This window comes from Grampus griseus, assembly GCF_964374135.1.
Source record: "Grampus griseus genome assembly, chromosome: 4".
NCBI lineage: Eukaryota > Metazoa > Chordata > Mammalia > Artiodactyla > Delphinidae > Grampus > Grampus griseus.
Window position 1 is genome coordinate 111865239 of NC_138997.1, and position 17574 is coordinate 111882812.

Sequence of the window (17574 nt, forward strand, 5' to 3'; positions counted from 1 at the left end):
CGGAGCTGTTATTGTTAGGCCAGTATATCTGTTGTCACTGGAAAACAGCATAGTCAAGTCATACTCCCCAGTAGAGGAAAGTGGGGTGTCATAATTTCAAGGTCCGAATCAGGACACCTGTGTGCCAGATAGGCCCAGCTACACATGCGGGCTGGCCAGAGCTGCGTGACGCCGTCTGCTCAGCACATGAAATGCCAGTTTCTTTGCCGAAGATGGATTTGAAGGATGGGATTCTTTAAAGAGAAAGCTCCCCACTCAGCTGTGACATCCTTAGCCTTTCTCACATTTTAAAATAAACAATTTTAGGAAGAGGGGATTAAAGGCTTATGTCTGAGAGATGACAAGTATGGTATATTGCTAGCTCCAGAAGAATTGCCTCAGAAGTCCTCCTTCAGATCGGCATTTGGCTTTTCATTCCGGTGACTGATGAAGAATGACCGTAACTCTCAGAATATTCCAGGTGTTAAGCATGTGCAAATTTCAAAAATGCTCTATGTTCTTGTCACCGGGTTTGCAACAGTCAGACCAACAAGGGAATATCTCTCTTCCCTATTCCCTTTAAGACATAATGAGACATTTGGCCCATACCTTGACTTCCTGATCTTTAATGAAAATCTGGTCAGAGAAAACATGGTGAACAACCCAGAGTCTATTGAACAATTAGTATTAATTGTCTTTCCCCTCCCACTAAAACTGACATCTAGAATAGTATAAAGTAAGACTCACTTCTTTGCAATTTGCGGGGCTGAATTTCCCACAATTTATCTTTAGGTCCTTATTTAGCAATCTATTGTTACCTTTAAGTCCCATGAGTAATTATTAGATATTTAAAATGTTTAGTTTTCTTTTAATTGATATATATACTCTACTCCCCTTGAAGCTTGTGGCAATTTTGGTTTCTTCTTCAGAGGTAAGAAAACAAGGACTTCAATAGTGTTTCCAGAGTTTATATGCACAGTTCTATAAAGTTGTTAAACTCCAAAAAAAAAAAGCCAGTATGGAAAAACAATCTCACTCACTTTTACAGAAAAAAAAAATGAAACTTAAGTGTTCTCCCCACTTCACTCATCAAGGTAAAACTCTTCCGTATTAAAACTGTAGTCAAATAACTACAGTTATTGAAGCTGATCTATCATGGGACCACAGGTACCAAATACTGAGCTTGCTCATAATGTATATAGTCACTTTTCTAGCATCTTCCTTCCTGCCTAACTGCCTCCCTCAAATATTTACTGAGTGCTCTGTACATGACAGACGCTATAGGGTATTGAGAAAATTAATTAAATGTTATTAATATAGTGAAATTAATGTAAATTTCTTGGCATAAAGTAGGTTTTCAACAAATGTTAGTTGCACTGTCTTCTAGAAGCAAGGGCCCATGTATTGCCTAGATATCCAATCACAGTACCAACCACACTCATGCTGGCTGTAGGATATTGGTAGGAGTGTGCACACTACAGTCAAAACACATAATACCAGATTGCATTATCCACGGGTAGGCAATGACTACAATTTGGAGGTTGGCCTGTTTATCCTGTTTGGTTTTGTGATTAAGTCACAAGTAGCTCTCAGTTATGTTCTTTCTTTCCTTTCCATGCATCTTAGCTGCAGATTCTCACTCCTTCAAATCCTTATATTAAATCTTATTATGGTGATGCTATTGGCTCTTCATTGAGTGTGCAATTCTTAAATCTGGTAGCAGGGATTTGAAATCAATCATTTGTCCAGTGCTCTGGCCCCTCTGCCTTGATTCCCTAAGCTATTTTAAATAGCCCTTGAAGATTAAGAACATCTTGGTCCCACCATCAGAGAATTTTCTCCAGCTAGTCTCTGACTCTCCCAGAAGTAGACTTTTTAAAAAAAAATTACTGGTGAGGTTGGGCTACATTTTTTTTTATTGATGTCTACTGAGAATCACAATTATATTTTTTGGTCTTAATTTTTAAGTGACAGGCCATGAAATATAGTTGTTATTTTGTGTCAAAAGCTTATATTTTCTAACAACACACACACTCCAGTCCAATTTGTAATCCATCACTGGGGTGGCTATGGCACAAGACCTGACTGTTGGTCACTTGTGTTTTTAACAATGAGAACCAAAAGAGACTAAAATTTAGTCACAATGTGTTGCAGCTGGTGTGGCCAGGACCCCACTGGAAACGTAATTTCAGGAAGATTTTTCTTGTTAAGAAGCCATTTCCTTCTGAAGAGTGTTGGGAAGATAGCAGTAGGGCAAATAGGCAAGTAAGGAAATTTACAAGGATTTCCAAAGAGCATTTTGGAAGCATTGTATTAATTTTGAACAATTGCTAAAACATTTTTACTGAGTTAAGCCATTTAGCCTTTTCTCTGAAACTTTAATAGGATATGTTTGCATTAAAAAATAACTCATGACAGACTTTTTTTTTTTTGGCCTCAGTGCATGCATTTTTACTAAGTGGCACATGAAGTAACGTGTGTCACCAGACTGGACTCTATGGCATTGCACTGTGTATGATTTGTTCCTGCCTTTTCTTTCAGGAAAAGAGTGGGTTTTGGGTGGGGAATGTACTACTGGTTTGCACTCATTAACTGCTTCCTGAAAATGATGGTTTCCTGAGGAACGGTAACCATGCTACATACATTTCGACCAGGTTCTTCTAATAGAGAGGACCCGGTTACAAGATAATATTACAGATTTTTTTTTTAAGACTATCAACCAAACTGAGGGTATACCACCTTAAAGCAATCAACATTGAAACGTTTATAATTATAACCGCAATACTGACTCAGAATGCCTTTTGGAACTTTTTGGAATTGTTTTCAGAAAGTACACTACATTTCTTTGACTGACATCCTCACCTTCTGTGGGATATTTCGTTTATGGAAATAACACAAAGCCACTCAGAGCCAAGGATTTTGAATGTGATGTGTTGGTCAATATATATTATCTGGTTTATGGTCATAAAATTATGGCCTAAAATAAATAAACATGTAAACTACTTCTGAAGTTAGTTTCAAAAGAAAGGTCTAAATGACAGTATCAGAGGAATGAGTTTTCTGCAGTGACTAATTTGGAAAAATAATGTTTGAGCGTGCTTGTTAAAAAAATCTATGACATCATTTTAAACTTGCACATTTATCACATTCTTGCTTTGATTTATTTCAGCACCCATTCTATTCTGTTCCTCCACCTTACCTGTAGGAAGATCTTGTCCACTTTACCTAACACAACCCCTCTACCGTCTGTTCTGAAGTCACCAGACTCCTACCCTCCTACTAGTGCAACCTTGTTATGTCCTACCATGCTTCTTATTCCTTGTAAACCTGCCTCTTTCCACTTATGTCTCCTTAGTGCTTTGTAAATGAAACTAGGATCGGACTTCCTCAGGGAGCAGTGACGCATTTACAAAGGAAAAAAAAAAATCAAAATTTAATTCCTTCCAAAATATTTGGAAAAGAAAAGGCAGGCACCACCTCTTTACTATGGTGACATTATTATCACCATAATGTCTAGCATGTCAGACCATTTCTTGACTTCTGATGAATACAGTCTTACTCTTCCAGGGCATCCTGACAGCTCATCAAGGGAACCAGAGTATATACTCCATGAAAAATGATTCAAATAGCTTGATTACATTTTCTGTTAATGAGGAAGTGTTTTTACCTAGAGACTGATAGCCAGCTTTGTTTTGTCCATGCTTCACTGACAGCAGAGAGCAGAATGTTCCCATTCTTAACAAAATTAAGGTTAACTAGAGAACTAAGAGATACAAGTATTCATCCTTAAAAATCTTTAAAAAAAGGAAAACTCACCAAATTGCTCAGCTCTCATACTGTATTGAAAATAGAGGCCTGAATTGGACAATATCTGGGATCCTCTTTCAACCTGAAAATTCCAACTGGATTCCTCAAATACACTACACTTGTTTTTACGGCTACTTATACCAAGGGCCCAGCATAACATATGTGTCTAATAAATGTTTGTTGACTGTGATCATAGCATCTAATACATCTAAGAAGTAAGTAAGCAATTAACAAGTTGACTGGCTGACCAGAAGCACTTAATCACATCTGAATTCTAAAACATACCAATAAAAAGTCTCTAGCTGGATTCTCTGGCCTCCAATGTATAGGCGGATGCAACATAGCATGATTAAGTAGACAGACTCAAGTAAGACTGCTTGGCTTTAAATCCCAGCTCTGCCACTCATCAGCTGTGTGGCCCCAGGGACAAAGTAAGAGAAATGAGATAATTGATGACACTGTGTGCCAAGTTGAGAAGTTTAGACTTCATGCTCTAGAAGTGAACATTTCCAGAGGACCCTTATCAGATTTTTACTTTAGAAAGCTCACTTTAGAAGCAGTGTGGAGGATGGTTTGGAGAAGCACAAAAATACCACAAAATTGTAATGTTACACTGGGAAATGATAATGGTCTGAATCAAGGCAATGGCAGTTGGGATGACAGTAAAACAACAAAAGAGATCAATATTAAAAAAGAAGTAGAATCCTATCAATTAGAGCATAATTGCCTAGGAGCAGGGATGGCAAGCCGGAAGCCTAGACTGTTTCTAGCTTGGACAAATGTTTGGGTGAGATTCCTGCAGGTGGAACGTGAAAGATCAGAACTACTACACTGTTCATTAGGAAATGCCTACTTAGGAAAACAATAATATGTTTTCACCAGCTTTGAAAAATACCCACTCTCCTGTTGGAAGAGTTTGTGGCAAAATATATTTTGTCTGTCACAGTTCACGTGATCTCACACCCCTACAGCTTGACTTTATAATTGGCTATTTCTCTGAACTTTATCCATTGTGAACCCTGTAATCTATAATGTGCCCAAAATATGACACTCAAGTTTAGTTTTAGAGCTTTAAAAATACATTTACTTCTATTATTGAGGCCCTTATAATGCCTTTCCAAGATGTTTTAAAAATATATAAACACTAACACATCCCATACATGATAGAATAAAAACACACAGGGCTCTTCTTGAATGTCATAGGCAGGATATTCTAATAGCAGGCTGTTTGTAGCCTGCAAGAATAAAAATAATAATAATACCACTAAGTTCTAATAAGAAATGTGGAAGAATTACTACTGGTACTGAAATTTTTGATGAAATACAAGAAAATCAAGACAAATAGGCAAAGAAAGGAAACAAAACCAAAAAACCTTCCACTTTCAGTCTTTCTTCCCTAAAAAAATAAAGGCAATCTGTCAAAACAGAAACTGAATTTAAAACAGAAACAGAATCATAAAATCCAACTCGAATAACTCGAGGGGTTGTGTTAGGTAAAGTGGACAAGATCTTCCTACAGGTAAGGTGGAGGAACAGAATAGAATGGGTGCTGAAATAAATCAAAACAGAAACAGAATCATAAAATCCAACTCGAATAACTCATTCTTGGGTTGATTCTGTCTAATTGAGATTTGTCTTTCATAAATTCAGAGTGGAAAGGCCTTAATTTTGTTTTACATAACACAACCTCTAATGATGCAATGTAAATAAACAATATTTTAGTTTTTGCAAAGAGGTAGGAAAAGACACCATTGTCACAGTTCCCACTTTACTGATAAGAAAACTAAGGCTTAAAGGTGTTAGATGATTTCTTCAATGTCCAGTATATTAAAAAATAGGCTAACCAGGTCTTCTGAATCTTTATCCCAGGCTCTGTCAAGCTCATCTGCTGTCCTATGTAGAAACTGTAGCCATCTTCAACTGCATATTCTTAGAAATAAAGTATGATGTTACACATGGCATACACCCAGAAAGAACAATACTAATGTGGGATAACAGATTAACATGGAAATTAATTAACAGGACACATCCAAGGACCAAACACAGCATTGTTATAAGTCAGTTACTCCTGGAAGTAGAGAGAGAGCCAGAGGTTAGGCACAACCCAAGATGAAGAGTTCCACCACATCTAGGCCAGAGGCTGCCATGCAGTTGCAGAAGGGAAAGTGGGAGAGGTCTGAGATGGCGGATGCTTCTCTCCATGAAAACCCGCCTGCCTCTGCTTTCTATCTCCCCGCACTGGGGCTGATTCCTCAAGTACTACCAATCTCTGAGCATAATGCCCTGAGTTCCCTCAGGGTAAGGGCAGTAGCAAATGAGTCAGTGGTTTTTCAAACCACAGGTTTTGATCAGTCATTTCTATAAGCAATGACCAGTATTTAAAAGAGAGAGAGCAAAGAGAACAGAACAAGAGAATAGTGCAGAGCAGAATAGAAGGAAAGGACTTAAAGGCTCACTGCATCTCAAAAGTATTTATTGTTGAAACTTTTTTTTCAACGGGGTGTGTGTGTGTGTGTGTATGTGTATACGTATGTGTACTTGATCCAATGTAAAATATATTTCTTTGGTACAGATTCTCTTTAGCCAGGCTTATTAAGGTATTATGAATGAAAAAGCAAGCAAGGATAATGTAGTCAAAGCCACATCCTTTCATTAATTTTGCTTAAATCCTACTGACACCGTTGGAATCATGACATTGTATTCTTTCCTAATACATTTTGACATACACAAATTTAGAGCTGAAAAAATATCTCCCATCAGTTTTTTAATCAACTGAATTTAATTCTTCTACAGAGCTTTGTTATCATTTGAAAGGCTTGTGTCAGAAGTCAGAAGATCCAAGTTCCAGCAGAAGTTCCTTTGTCACAGGCATTATTTGTAGTACATTGGGCAGATCATGACCATCTCCTAAATTGGTTCCCTCGTATGTAAAATGAGCGAGTTAAACTAGGTGATTTCTAATGTATCTCCCGGCTATAACTATGCCCACTTTAGTCTCTTGTACAAGTTCTTGAAACTTGTAGATAAAAGGTTCTCTTGTTTCTTTCTATAAAGCTCTCCATCTTGATTAATAATTATTAGGCACACGAAGAATCCTCTTATTCAATTATTAAAGAGGCAAGCAATTTTAAGAGTCTATCAGGTGGAAAATAAATATTAAGGAAGCGTTTTACACTAGAAATTAGTAATTATTTATAAAATAGCAAGTAGCCAACAATTACTCTTTAGTGCGTAGTTCAAGCTATAAAAACAAACATTACATACTGCTTAAAATATGTATTGCATATTATAATATGTAACATTTCATGAGCATAAATAATAGATACTTGCATATTCTCATCAGACACTAGTTGATGTAACAAGTCCATCACAGAGAAAAAAAACTGGAGGCCCTTTACATCCAAAGCATTCAAATAAATAGAGTTCAAGAAACAAAAGCACCTGTCTTGATAGGAACCTACACAGGTTTATTTCATGTTCAGTAAGTGATGAAAGGGAAAAGAGCAAGAGAAGTTGGGGCAATCAGACTTGATTCTTGTGGCCTGCACTAGTCTAACCCGGGGCACTTTTTAGCAGACTTTTTTGATAGCAATGAGAAATCATAAAGACTTGGTTGCCTGACTCCTGACAATTTGTAGTTAACCGTAAATGGTTTAATTTTTGATATGGAGAATTTTTGTTTCTGAAAGGACTTCAAAACAGTTGAGCAGGCAAGGGGGCTCAGGAGTTTTTACCACGAACATCTGCATATGTGACAAATGATTTCAAAGAAGGAAATAATGTCAGCAAAGAAAAAAACACGGAACAGAAAGAAAAGAGGACTGGGGAGAGAATGTGAAGGAATGCCCACGTTTATGGGCAGAAGGTTGTAGAGGAATCAGTGAAAGAAATAAAGAGGAACAAACCAGAGAGGAAAAGAAAAATACGTAATATTACAGGAGGAAGGGGCTATATTAGGTATAAAAGACAGACAACAGAGTACAGAGGATGGTTACTGGAAAAAAGACTGGCTTTCAAGTGACAGATTAACACAGCGCTTGTTCACAGTGCCAAATTCCAAATGGTTAAGATGAAGTTACAATGAGCAAGTGAAGACTGTTCTTTGAATGTGAGCTGTCATTTCAGTTGGTTTTAAATGACAATTTTGCCCGTCCTCCCACTTGAATCAAGTTTTTTAGTTCATTACCAGATAGAAACTCTTATTGGCAAATAGTTTGTACCCAGTATGTTAAAAGAACTTTATCACATACTTCAGTGAGATGACTTTCACTCTCAATTTAACATTATTAAAATATTTCCAAATTATCTGAATCATGAAAAAAGAACTCAAAACAAACAAACAAACAAGTAAAGGGAATGGAACGAGAATAATGAGCTCCAAATTTCTGAGTCCTCTTAGCAGGACAGTCTGACACTCAAAGAGAGTTCTAAGTCTTCCAAATTCTCAGCAAGCCCTTTGGGCTCCAGGCACTGTGCAGAAAGTGTCAAGAAGCTTGCCTTGGCATAGGCTGTCTTACTTTGGAGAATATCAAATGAATGGTGTTGGCAGCAGACTATAACATGTGGTTCAATTATTTTGGTCCCCATGTTTAAATAACTAATATTGCCATCGTTTTTAGGACCTCTCCTTACTGTGGTTGTATTTTTAATGTCTGCTATACCCTTGCTTCTGTGTAATTTCATCAATTTTCAATTTTGTGCTATTTTGCTTAAGTTTTACAAGACAGCACTGACTTACCATCCCTTTTAATTCTGACAATCAGTGCAAGAAACATGATAGCATATGTGTGCATGTGTGCGTGTGTGTGTGTGTGTTTATTTTGTCTTGTTTTGTTCTGCTTTACAATTCTTGGCCTGGGTATAACTGAGTTCATTTGTTTCCTTCATGTACATCACATGCATTCATTTAGTTACGCCTTCCCATCTTGGTGGGGAAAATTAAGCAGCCACTTTCTAGTTCGTGCAGGAGCACGTGACCTTACTTATTTCTGTAATGGTAATAGTAATAATGACATCAGTTCAATGACTAAGTGCCCTTTCCTCTTCCTCCCTGTTGCCCAGTAAGATGAGTATTGTTACTATTATGGCTGCTACTGTTATCCTATTTTACAGATTTTTTAAAAAAGACCAGAGGTTAAGTGGCTTTTCCAAAGACATTAAGCTAGCCAGCTGAAATTTGGAAAAATTCCCCTAGGAATTCTGTTAAGAAGCCGTAGTGCTGCAGTGCTGCTACAGATCGACTGATTCTCTGAAAGGCAGCTCGGAGGGGTCAAAAGTCAAGAAAAAACAAAAGCCATAGCAGGTTCTAAACCTAGACAGCTTCCCCCAATCTGATCAGAATGTGAGGGATGCCAGCCAGACCCACTTCAAGCCACTGGAGAGAAACCATTGAGAAGACCTCCACTTTGCTGATGTCAGTGGGCACGTGGCGTCACTTAGATGCAAGGTGATGGGTACTGGGGACTGTATGGTGGTTACCATGAGAAAAAAAGAGAAAAATAGGATCTATGCAATAGCATTCCCTTCTATTTGGGGCAACGCAATAATTTAATGGGAAAGAGTAAGAGAAAGGAAGAGGGGTGTGTGTGTGTGTGTGTGTGTGTGTGTGTGTGTGTGTGTGTGTGTGTGTGTGTGTGTGTGTGTGTGTGTGTGTGTTTTCCTTGTTGACAGTGAATTCTCCCTGGCAGGGAGGCAAGTAAAGTCAGAGATGAAACTAGTGTACTACTATGTGCGTGCCTTTGTACCCATGAACTATCATACTTTGGTTACTCAGAGTAGCAATTGGCATCAACAGAGGGTTTGGGTTTTGCTATGGTTTTAATGAACGTAGAGTTATATCCATGTCATTAGAATATAGAATAGGGAAGAATAAAATAAAGGTCCATGTTTCCTCTTAAGTCCACACTGTACGGATATTGTGTCCATATTGTATATTGCAGCATATTGTAGCGCATGGTCTGGTAGTTAAATATGCAGGCTCTGACACTAGATCGCTTAGGTTCGTATTCTGGCTTTCTCCACTTACTGCTGTGTGACTTGTACAAATTGCATAACCTTTCTGTGTCTCAGGAGAATTATTGTTTTATCATTTATAAAAATAAGGATGATGTTAGGACTTGCTCCAAAGGCTGCCGAGAGAATTAAAAAATTAATTCAAATGAAGCATTTGGAGCAGTGCCTGGCATAGAGTAAATAATCAATAAATGGAACCTCTTACTATAATCTGATGTGTGCTATAACTATTTGCAAGCCAGTTTAAGGAAATAATATCTGAAAATCACTCTTTTCTCCTAGTCCTGGGAAGAAAGAACATTCTTATTCCACATGGTAAAGCATAATATGGAGAGCTAACATTTTTTAGGAGATATTTGGAGGGATTCACCACTTTAAGAAGTCTCTCCCCCTAACTGTGATGCTTTGTTTTGCCACTTAATGCACTTATTCATTCATTGATTTTAATTTGTTTGCTTTAGACAGGTTGGGACAGTTAAAATGTTGCATGATAATGAAATATTTAAATTTGAGCTATTGTGTGTGCCGAATTATAATACATAAGTAGAATCAACCAATTAAATTAGATGCTGTGATATATTTTAAAGGATATCTGATGCGTATTTGTCCCTTTTATCTAACTATGGAAGAGAGATATGTAACTTTTAAAAATATTTACTACTTTTGTGTTTTGCTGGTTTTATTTCTACATTTATTTGAAGCACATAGATAAATCTAAGCTAGTATTAAGATCCCACAAATATAGTCTCTTATTCAGGTTCATTGGTTGTGGATAAAAGTTAGAATATAATAATTCTGTTTTTAGTGCTGCATAAACTGAGTTAAAATACAGCAATTTATATCTGATATTGAAATCCCTTCCACCTTAAAGGTTTCTGATTTAACTTACCATTACTAAGACAAGGATTCATGGGATGAACTCTCCCTGAGGACCCTGATTAGATGTTGGTGTTATTCATGGCCTTCCTTCCTTGTTTCGAACCCAAAGAAGTGGGCAATAACCCAAAATTGTTAGCGTGAGAGACTCATTGGGAAGCCACAATTTAAAATATTTGGATGGTGACTTTCCTCCTGTGGACAGATGTTCCTATCAAAAAAAATCTCCCATATTTTATATCAGTTGACCTCTGTGTTTGGGAGAATGGTTTATATTTATCCTAAAAAAAAAAAACACCCAACAATTAGAGATAAATATGTTGTTCTCTCATTCCCAGAAAGTGGGGACAGAGAAAGAAAAAAAGTAACTTCTGCTTTCCTTAAATAGTAATACTAAACTTTTCTTATACGTTCCATATTTAATCTTTCTATGTAATCTTAAAGCAATCCTACACAACACAAAAATCTATCTATTAATTTTTATTAATTTTGTTTTGAGGGCTGCTTCAGATTTTTTTTAAAAATGACTGAATAAGAGGAATATAAATATCGTATAAATCTTTTCAATGATTGAATAATTAACTAGGAGCAGCTTTATCTCCTTTTCATGGATGAGTACAAGTGACTAGAGGTATAACGAAATAAAACGACTTAAAAGGGCATTCAGGGAGTCACAGACAGAAATAAGATTGTAATCCATTTCAATGTTACATCAATACCAAAGAATGAACAGCCAGAAGAGACTGAGTCTAAAATAGTAAATATATTGAGTATGATAAAGGCCTCTATAATTTAACAGATCATTTTAATGTACACAAAACGATTGTGCAGGGAAAAGAAGAGGAAGCGGCAATATTCTCCTAGAACAGAATACATGTTACCTTTCTATTACGTTGCTTTCTCTACTTTAAAAATTGTAAGAGTTGAAACATCCCAGGAAGGAATATGTATCAGAGGGGAGCGCTAAGGAGGACTGTGGTAGGGTCAAAGTCACAGATGGAGTGAGTTTAAGTAACCTTGTCCTTTACTCTCTCTCCTCTAGCACAGAAATAAAATGATGGATACCCCTACTTAGATTATCATTAAAATACTTTGCTTGCTATTCACGAGGTAACCTTCACTTGTATCAACCGTCAATTCTCTACTATCCACAGTGAAAGAAAAGAAGTAGTGTAGTGTAGATTAGTTCAAATATTTTTTTATTTTGAAACATTTAATTTAAAAACTGATTTTCTTTCCTGATTATGTTTAGTGTCAGTTGATGTCCAGAGGAGGTAGCAAATATTTATCCTCTAGCAGGGGAAAGTTGGACTGGGGTTTTAAGAAAAAAAAAAAAGTCATGGATAATTTTAGAAAGTGAAGAAATCACCTACAGAAAATAGGGTATATAGTTTTTTCAATGAGCATATTTATGAGTGTTTTTGCATGCCAACAGATACAGCATTTTTATTAAAGAAAATGCAATATACAAATATGAGTGTTCTCTAAGCAACGTCCTCAAGCTTCTGTTTCAACGTATGTCAGGCGTTCTTTTCTCACAACATAACTTCATCCAAACCACCGTCCTTCAAGCATCAAAGTTATATCAGAAAATAATGGAATCTGAATTTACATTACCAGTTTCACCTTCATTTTGGAGACACATGCCAGGAAGCTTATCTACCTTTAAAATATAATCATTTTCCACAGTTCTCATCATAACTTTTAAAAATATTTCAAAATCATACAGCATTGCGTTCAAATTAATCTGCCAGTCTAAGACGAAGTAAGGGGTAAAGACTAAAAGAAGCTATTACAAACACATTCAAAAGGTTTTTCATTCTCAAAAAAGAAAAATCACTGTTCATTTCAAGGGTAAATTAATTTTATAAATTGCTTTATTTTTTAAAAATCTGTCTTTAAGGTGGCCTGTAAAAATTGATACCTCACGCTCCAGAGGTGATGTTGAACAACAATGTACTTGATCAGAATATATTTAAGTGCATGATATTGAATATTTTGTTTAATAATACTTTTGATTTAGAAAATTTGCAAGTCTCTTTAGAAATTGAGATATATAAATATTGATATATATGTTAGTAACAGTCCTACAATCTAATGTATCCCATATACATATAAATACACACACTACCTTTTAAAACACATTAATAATAGATGCAAAAGGAAAGTCAAATTAAAACATTAATGTGAATAATTCAGCCAAATAATTTTTGCTACTTCTGTATCGATTCACCTGCATGAATTCAATTTTCGATGTCAGTTTCCAATCATAACTCATAACTGCGTCTTTGCAAGCAAACCTAAGAATGAGAATTTTAACACCCCTGGAGAACAGTTCATTTTCTCTGAGCGTCCTCTAAATCTTTCCTGAAACTCAAAGGCTACTCCTCCAGAAGTGATTTACAAATGATTCACCTTGCTGACAGGACAAGTAGAATTCCTACTAATTAGAATGTTTTCTTCATATGAAATCAGCTACGGTGAATCAAGAAAACCCTGGCGCCAATTTAGTCTCATTTTCACTTTTGTAGGTTAATGAATTATTAAATTTCTTCAGTAATTTCTTCTGCAATCGCAATAAAGTTTTTATTTTAATTCTCTATTCTGAAAGTAAATCAGGAAAAACAGACCATTATTCAGTTTTCACTTAAGGAAAAGGAGACCAAAGACTAAGTTTCTGATATGCCTACTTGAAGTTATATCTTACAGTCTCTGGTTCCTGTACCTCTGAAATGCATACAGTTCAGTATCATCAATCAAAGACTGGGGACGGGGAGACAACCAGACTTAATAGGCCTAAGGATGACACTACATAATTAGCTAGTTTTATCAGTTGGCATCTTATTTACAAATTTTCTCAATCAATCATGTTATGATGGATAAGAATGCAGTTCAGCTACATTTTACTTCTAAAGTTTTTCTCCATAAAAGGATGTGGCATCTTCCGTTTTGAATAGTCTTTCTAATTTCCATTCCATTATTGAAAATAAGAGTACTAAGAATTTTGGTAACCACATAACTAGTGGAAGAAAGAAGATAAAGAGAGCCATAAATATTCAAACAATTCCTCTTTCTACTTCAAAGAAGAAAGATTTTTTCTGTTTCTTCCTTCATAACAGTACACATTTTAGATCACCCAATAAACAAGTGAGAAGCTAGAATATACAAAAGATAATCCTTTTATTTCCCAGCTATCTTACTGAGTCAACTTAATGTTTCAATTCTATGTTACCATTGTCTCTAATAAGTTGTAATTTTCTCACAAACCCAATGTCAAATTTTAAGGATCCTGTATTATAGTTAAGTGAATATAATGAAATATATTCCATAGGACCACTAAGTTATGGAAAGCGTACAAGACATTCAACTCAAAAAAGAAAAAAAAAAATTCAACTCATTTATAAAATAAATCAATCTTCAACTTGAAGACATGCAAAACAGAGTCACAACCTCTTTCAGGAGCAGATATTTGGAGAGAGAGAAAAACAAGCACACCTATTTTATACATATTTATATACAGATATGCTACCAAAACATAAAGGGTAAGCCAGGTGCTGGGATGCATCTCACAGTCTAACCCATGTAACCCTATGGCTAGCGGCAGTGCTGACATAACTGATAATTTGACTGAGGAACATCAGGTGTTACCCAATGGTGACGGAAACAGAAAGCCCTTTGCAGAAACTCACAGAATGTACATGGATTAGAGTCAAAAGGAACCTCAAAGATTATTGGGTCCATCCCTCTGTTCTTGGCTAAACTAAACCCAGCTCTTTTCAGCAACTGATAAGGCTGAATTTGAAGTCAGTAGCATTAGAAAAAAATCTAATGACTTGGACTGAGAGCATCCTTTCTTTCTAATCTTTGACCCATAACATTATGGACTTCTAAGACAAGTCCATTCCTATTGAAAATGGCAGGGTGTTTCCCAAGGAAGAGAAAAACGGAATGAGAGTGGTCTTGTAAGTGTGGATGGAGATATGTACACATGTGTGAGAATATGCACAGGACATGTATGCATGTAGTGTGTATGCAGATGTATAGTTTATTTCTCTTGAGACTTAAAAAAAAAATTACTGTGGTTGCAGGCTTTGTATTCCTTTGAGAGGATAGCTGAAATGTTTGACATTTCAAAGCCCAGGAAGCATTCTGGAACTGCAAAACGAGCAAAACTCTCCCCGTGAGAGGGCACTAGGGGGCCAAGCGGAGCAGAATCTTCCCTCGCTGTCCATTCAGGACAGCCTTGGTTGTCAACCTTCGCTCTCTGCCGCCTGCGCTGGGGGCAGGGGCAGTGGAGGACGCTGGGGGCAGGGGCAGCGGAGGACGCCGAGAGCGTGCACAGCAGCTGCAGCAGGATCCTCTCATAAAACAAGGAAACCCAGGATCTGTGGGGCAATGAGCCGCCTTTACGGGTTGACAGTTGTGCTGTGGCTGTGCCCGTGCTGCTTGGCAAACTGGCTTTCGGTTTTGGCTTCGCAAAAAAGGAGCGGAAGGGGGAGCTGTAGTGGTTCCCAGTGCCCGCAGGGCCCCCTCTCCTGGCCGCTGTGTGCTGGCCACTATGGGTGCAGAGTGTGCGCACTCGTGTCTCTCTGTGTCTGTTTGTGTAACTGTTTGCATGACTGTCAATCTATCTGTCTGTGTGACAGAGAAACAAAGATGCTCGCGGAAAGTTCCCTCTGGAAAATAAACCTCGGGAGTTTTCCTTGCTATTTCCCAGGCACCCTGGTCCTCCGTAACTATGATACTGCTATTGTCGCTTCGTTATTTTGTTTCCTCCAGGATGATTTATATCCAGGAGTGAGAAATGCACATTTATTGAAGTTTTCTGTATGTGACCTTACTTCATGGAAATGAGAAAGTGGCTGGGAAGGAAGGAGAACCTGAAAAACGGTAAATTCCCTCTTCGGATTGTGAAATGAGACAGTTAAGAGCCCAGAAACTGGACTCAGACTGTCCGGATTCAAATCCCGCTCTGCCACTTTCACTAACTGTGTGCCGTGGGCAAAGAGCTTCTACTCGGTGCCTAAGTTTGTTCATTTGCAGGATAGGGATAGTAACAGCGCCCAGCTCATAGGGTTGTGAAGATTAAATATACGTAAAACGCTTAGAACAGTACCTAACACATAATAGTTGCTGTGTGTTAGCTATTAAGATCATCCTCGACATCCACTGTGTTAAATGTGGAGAAGGACCATTCCGGCCCTTTCCCCCATCTGTACGCACTAGATCTCCATACATGCCCATCATATCCCCAAGCAAAGATGAAAAAGTACCCTCCCCCGCCCGCTCCACACCCTCCAGCACTCGCAGTCACCCAGCCACCCCCACCAGTGCAGACGTGCATCTGCGAACCCCTCCCCAGCCGTCCTGCGCGCCACACCTGGGGGCGCACTCGGGGGCAAAGGCAAACGAAGTGTCGGAGAGCGCCGGTCCCTACCTCTCCTAATGAGGAGTGCATTGGGGGTATTTTCCTACCTGCCCCAGGTTTTTGCCCTTCTTACTGCCGCCGAAAGCCAGTCCTTGGTATGTGCCCGCAGATCGATTGGCGGCCTGGGCTGGCGTCTCCCCGCCCAGAGAGGACTTGATGGAGTTGAGTTTGGCCCGCGAGCTGCCGAACTGGGAGCTCTCCACCATCAGCACCGCGGCCAGTAGGAGCAGGCAGCGGGAGGAGTCCTTGCCCCGCATCAACGCGGCCATCGCCTGGCGAGGGGTCCCCAGGAAGGGGGCAAAGCCCGCAAGGGTGCGGGTACAGAGGGAGGGAGGACCCCAACACGGGGTCCTACGCGCGGGGCGCCGGGACTCGCAGACTCTGTTTCCCCCAACCCCACTTGGCTTTGGGGGCCCAGCACCGTGTGAACTCAGTCTCACGCCTCAGACCGGGAGGGAGCGCGACCCAAGCAAGACCTGCTTCTCCGCCAGGACAGGAAGTTCTGCAGTAACTGGAAGCAATCAAAGGCGAGGCGCCTTCTTGCCAAGGAGGCGTGACCCGAGGTGCAAGAAGCCCCAGCGCCACGGCCCGCACCGCTTCCGTTGCTCCTTGCCCCGCACCTCCGAGGTCCCGCCCGGTTCTCCGCGGTCCAGTCCTCCTCCCAGCTGCTCAGGAGGTCCACATTAGTTCCTTCTCCTTCGGCCTCTGTTGCGTTTTCTCTCCTCTTTTCCTTCCCTACCCCTTATGTCTCAACCTTTGCAGGACATAAGTCCTCCTTTTCAAAGTTAGCGGGCACTATATGGGGGATCAGGAACCGCCCCCGGACAAGACCCTTGAGGTCTGAGGCCAACCAAGGTCCCGCACGCGCGCACGCACAGGCGCCCCGAAGCGTTGTTCTCCGGCTCACAGCCCTGCAACAGCCAAGCGCTGCCAGGGACGCCGCGATGCCCTGGGAACTGTCTTGCGCTCCACGCGGTCTCCCTCTCTGCGTCTGCTCTCTCATCGCCGCCCCCTTTGCTTTTTATAGCTTCCCACAATGGTTTTTTTTTTTTTCCCTCCGCCCCCAATTCAATAGTGACAAAGAGTGAAAACGTATCTATCACCCCCCACCTTCCCGCCCCCCTCTTCGCTTTTCCCTGCGGCTTCCCCGCCTGATTCTCCCTCGCCCCCTCCCACTGCCCTTCCACCGGACAGCAGTTGAGGAAATGGGATTCACCCCCAGAGGAACAGGCGGGGTTCTGATTATTCCTGACAACCAGCCACTCCCGAGGATGGAAGAACCTTTGCAAACAAACGGATGGCAAATGTGGAAGTGGAGAGGGTCGAGCTGCCACCTCGCTTCGGGACCGCCAGCACCCCTCCCCAACCCACCTCCAGTCCCTGACTCCTGGAGGAGCACTGGGAAAGCCCTACAGAAGACTGAAAGAAGTGAGCATCTGGGCATTAATGGTCTGTGTATGCTCAAGTTGGGT

At 39.5% G+C, this 17574-nt stretch overlaps 1 protein-coding gene across 1 annotated transcript in view; it reads right to left on the minus strand.

Moving 5' to 3' along the window:
- Nucleotides 1-17080, minus strand: part of DKK2 (dickkopf WNT signaling pathway inhibitor 2) — a 102665-nt gene extending 85585 nt beyond the window's left edge. The window contains exon 1 of the mRNA XM_082652652.1: nt 16150-17080. Within this exon, the coding sequence (XP_082508778.1) occupies nt 16150-16371 (222 nt within the window). The 5' untranslated portion in view covers nt 16372-17080. The remainder of the gene's footprint in view (nt 1-16149) is intronic.
- Between the last annotated feature and the right edge of the window lie 494 nt (nt 17081-17574).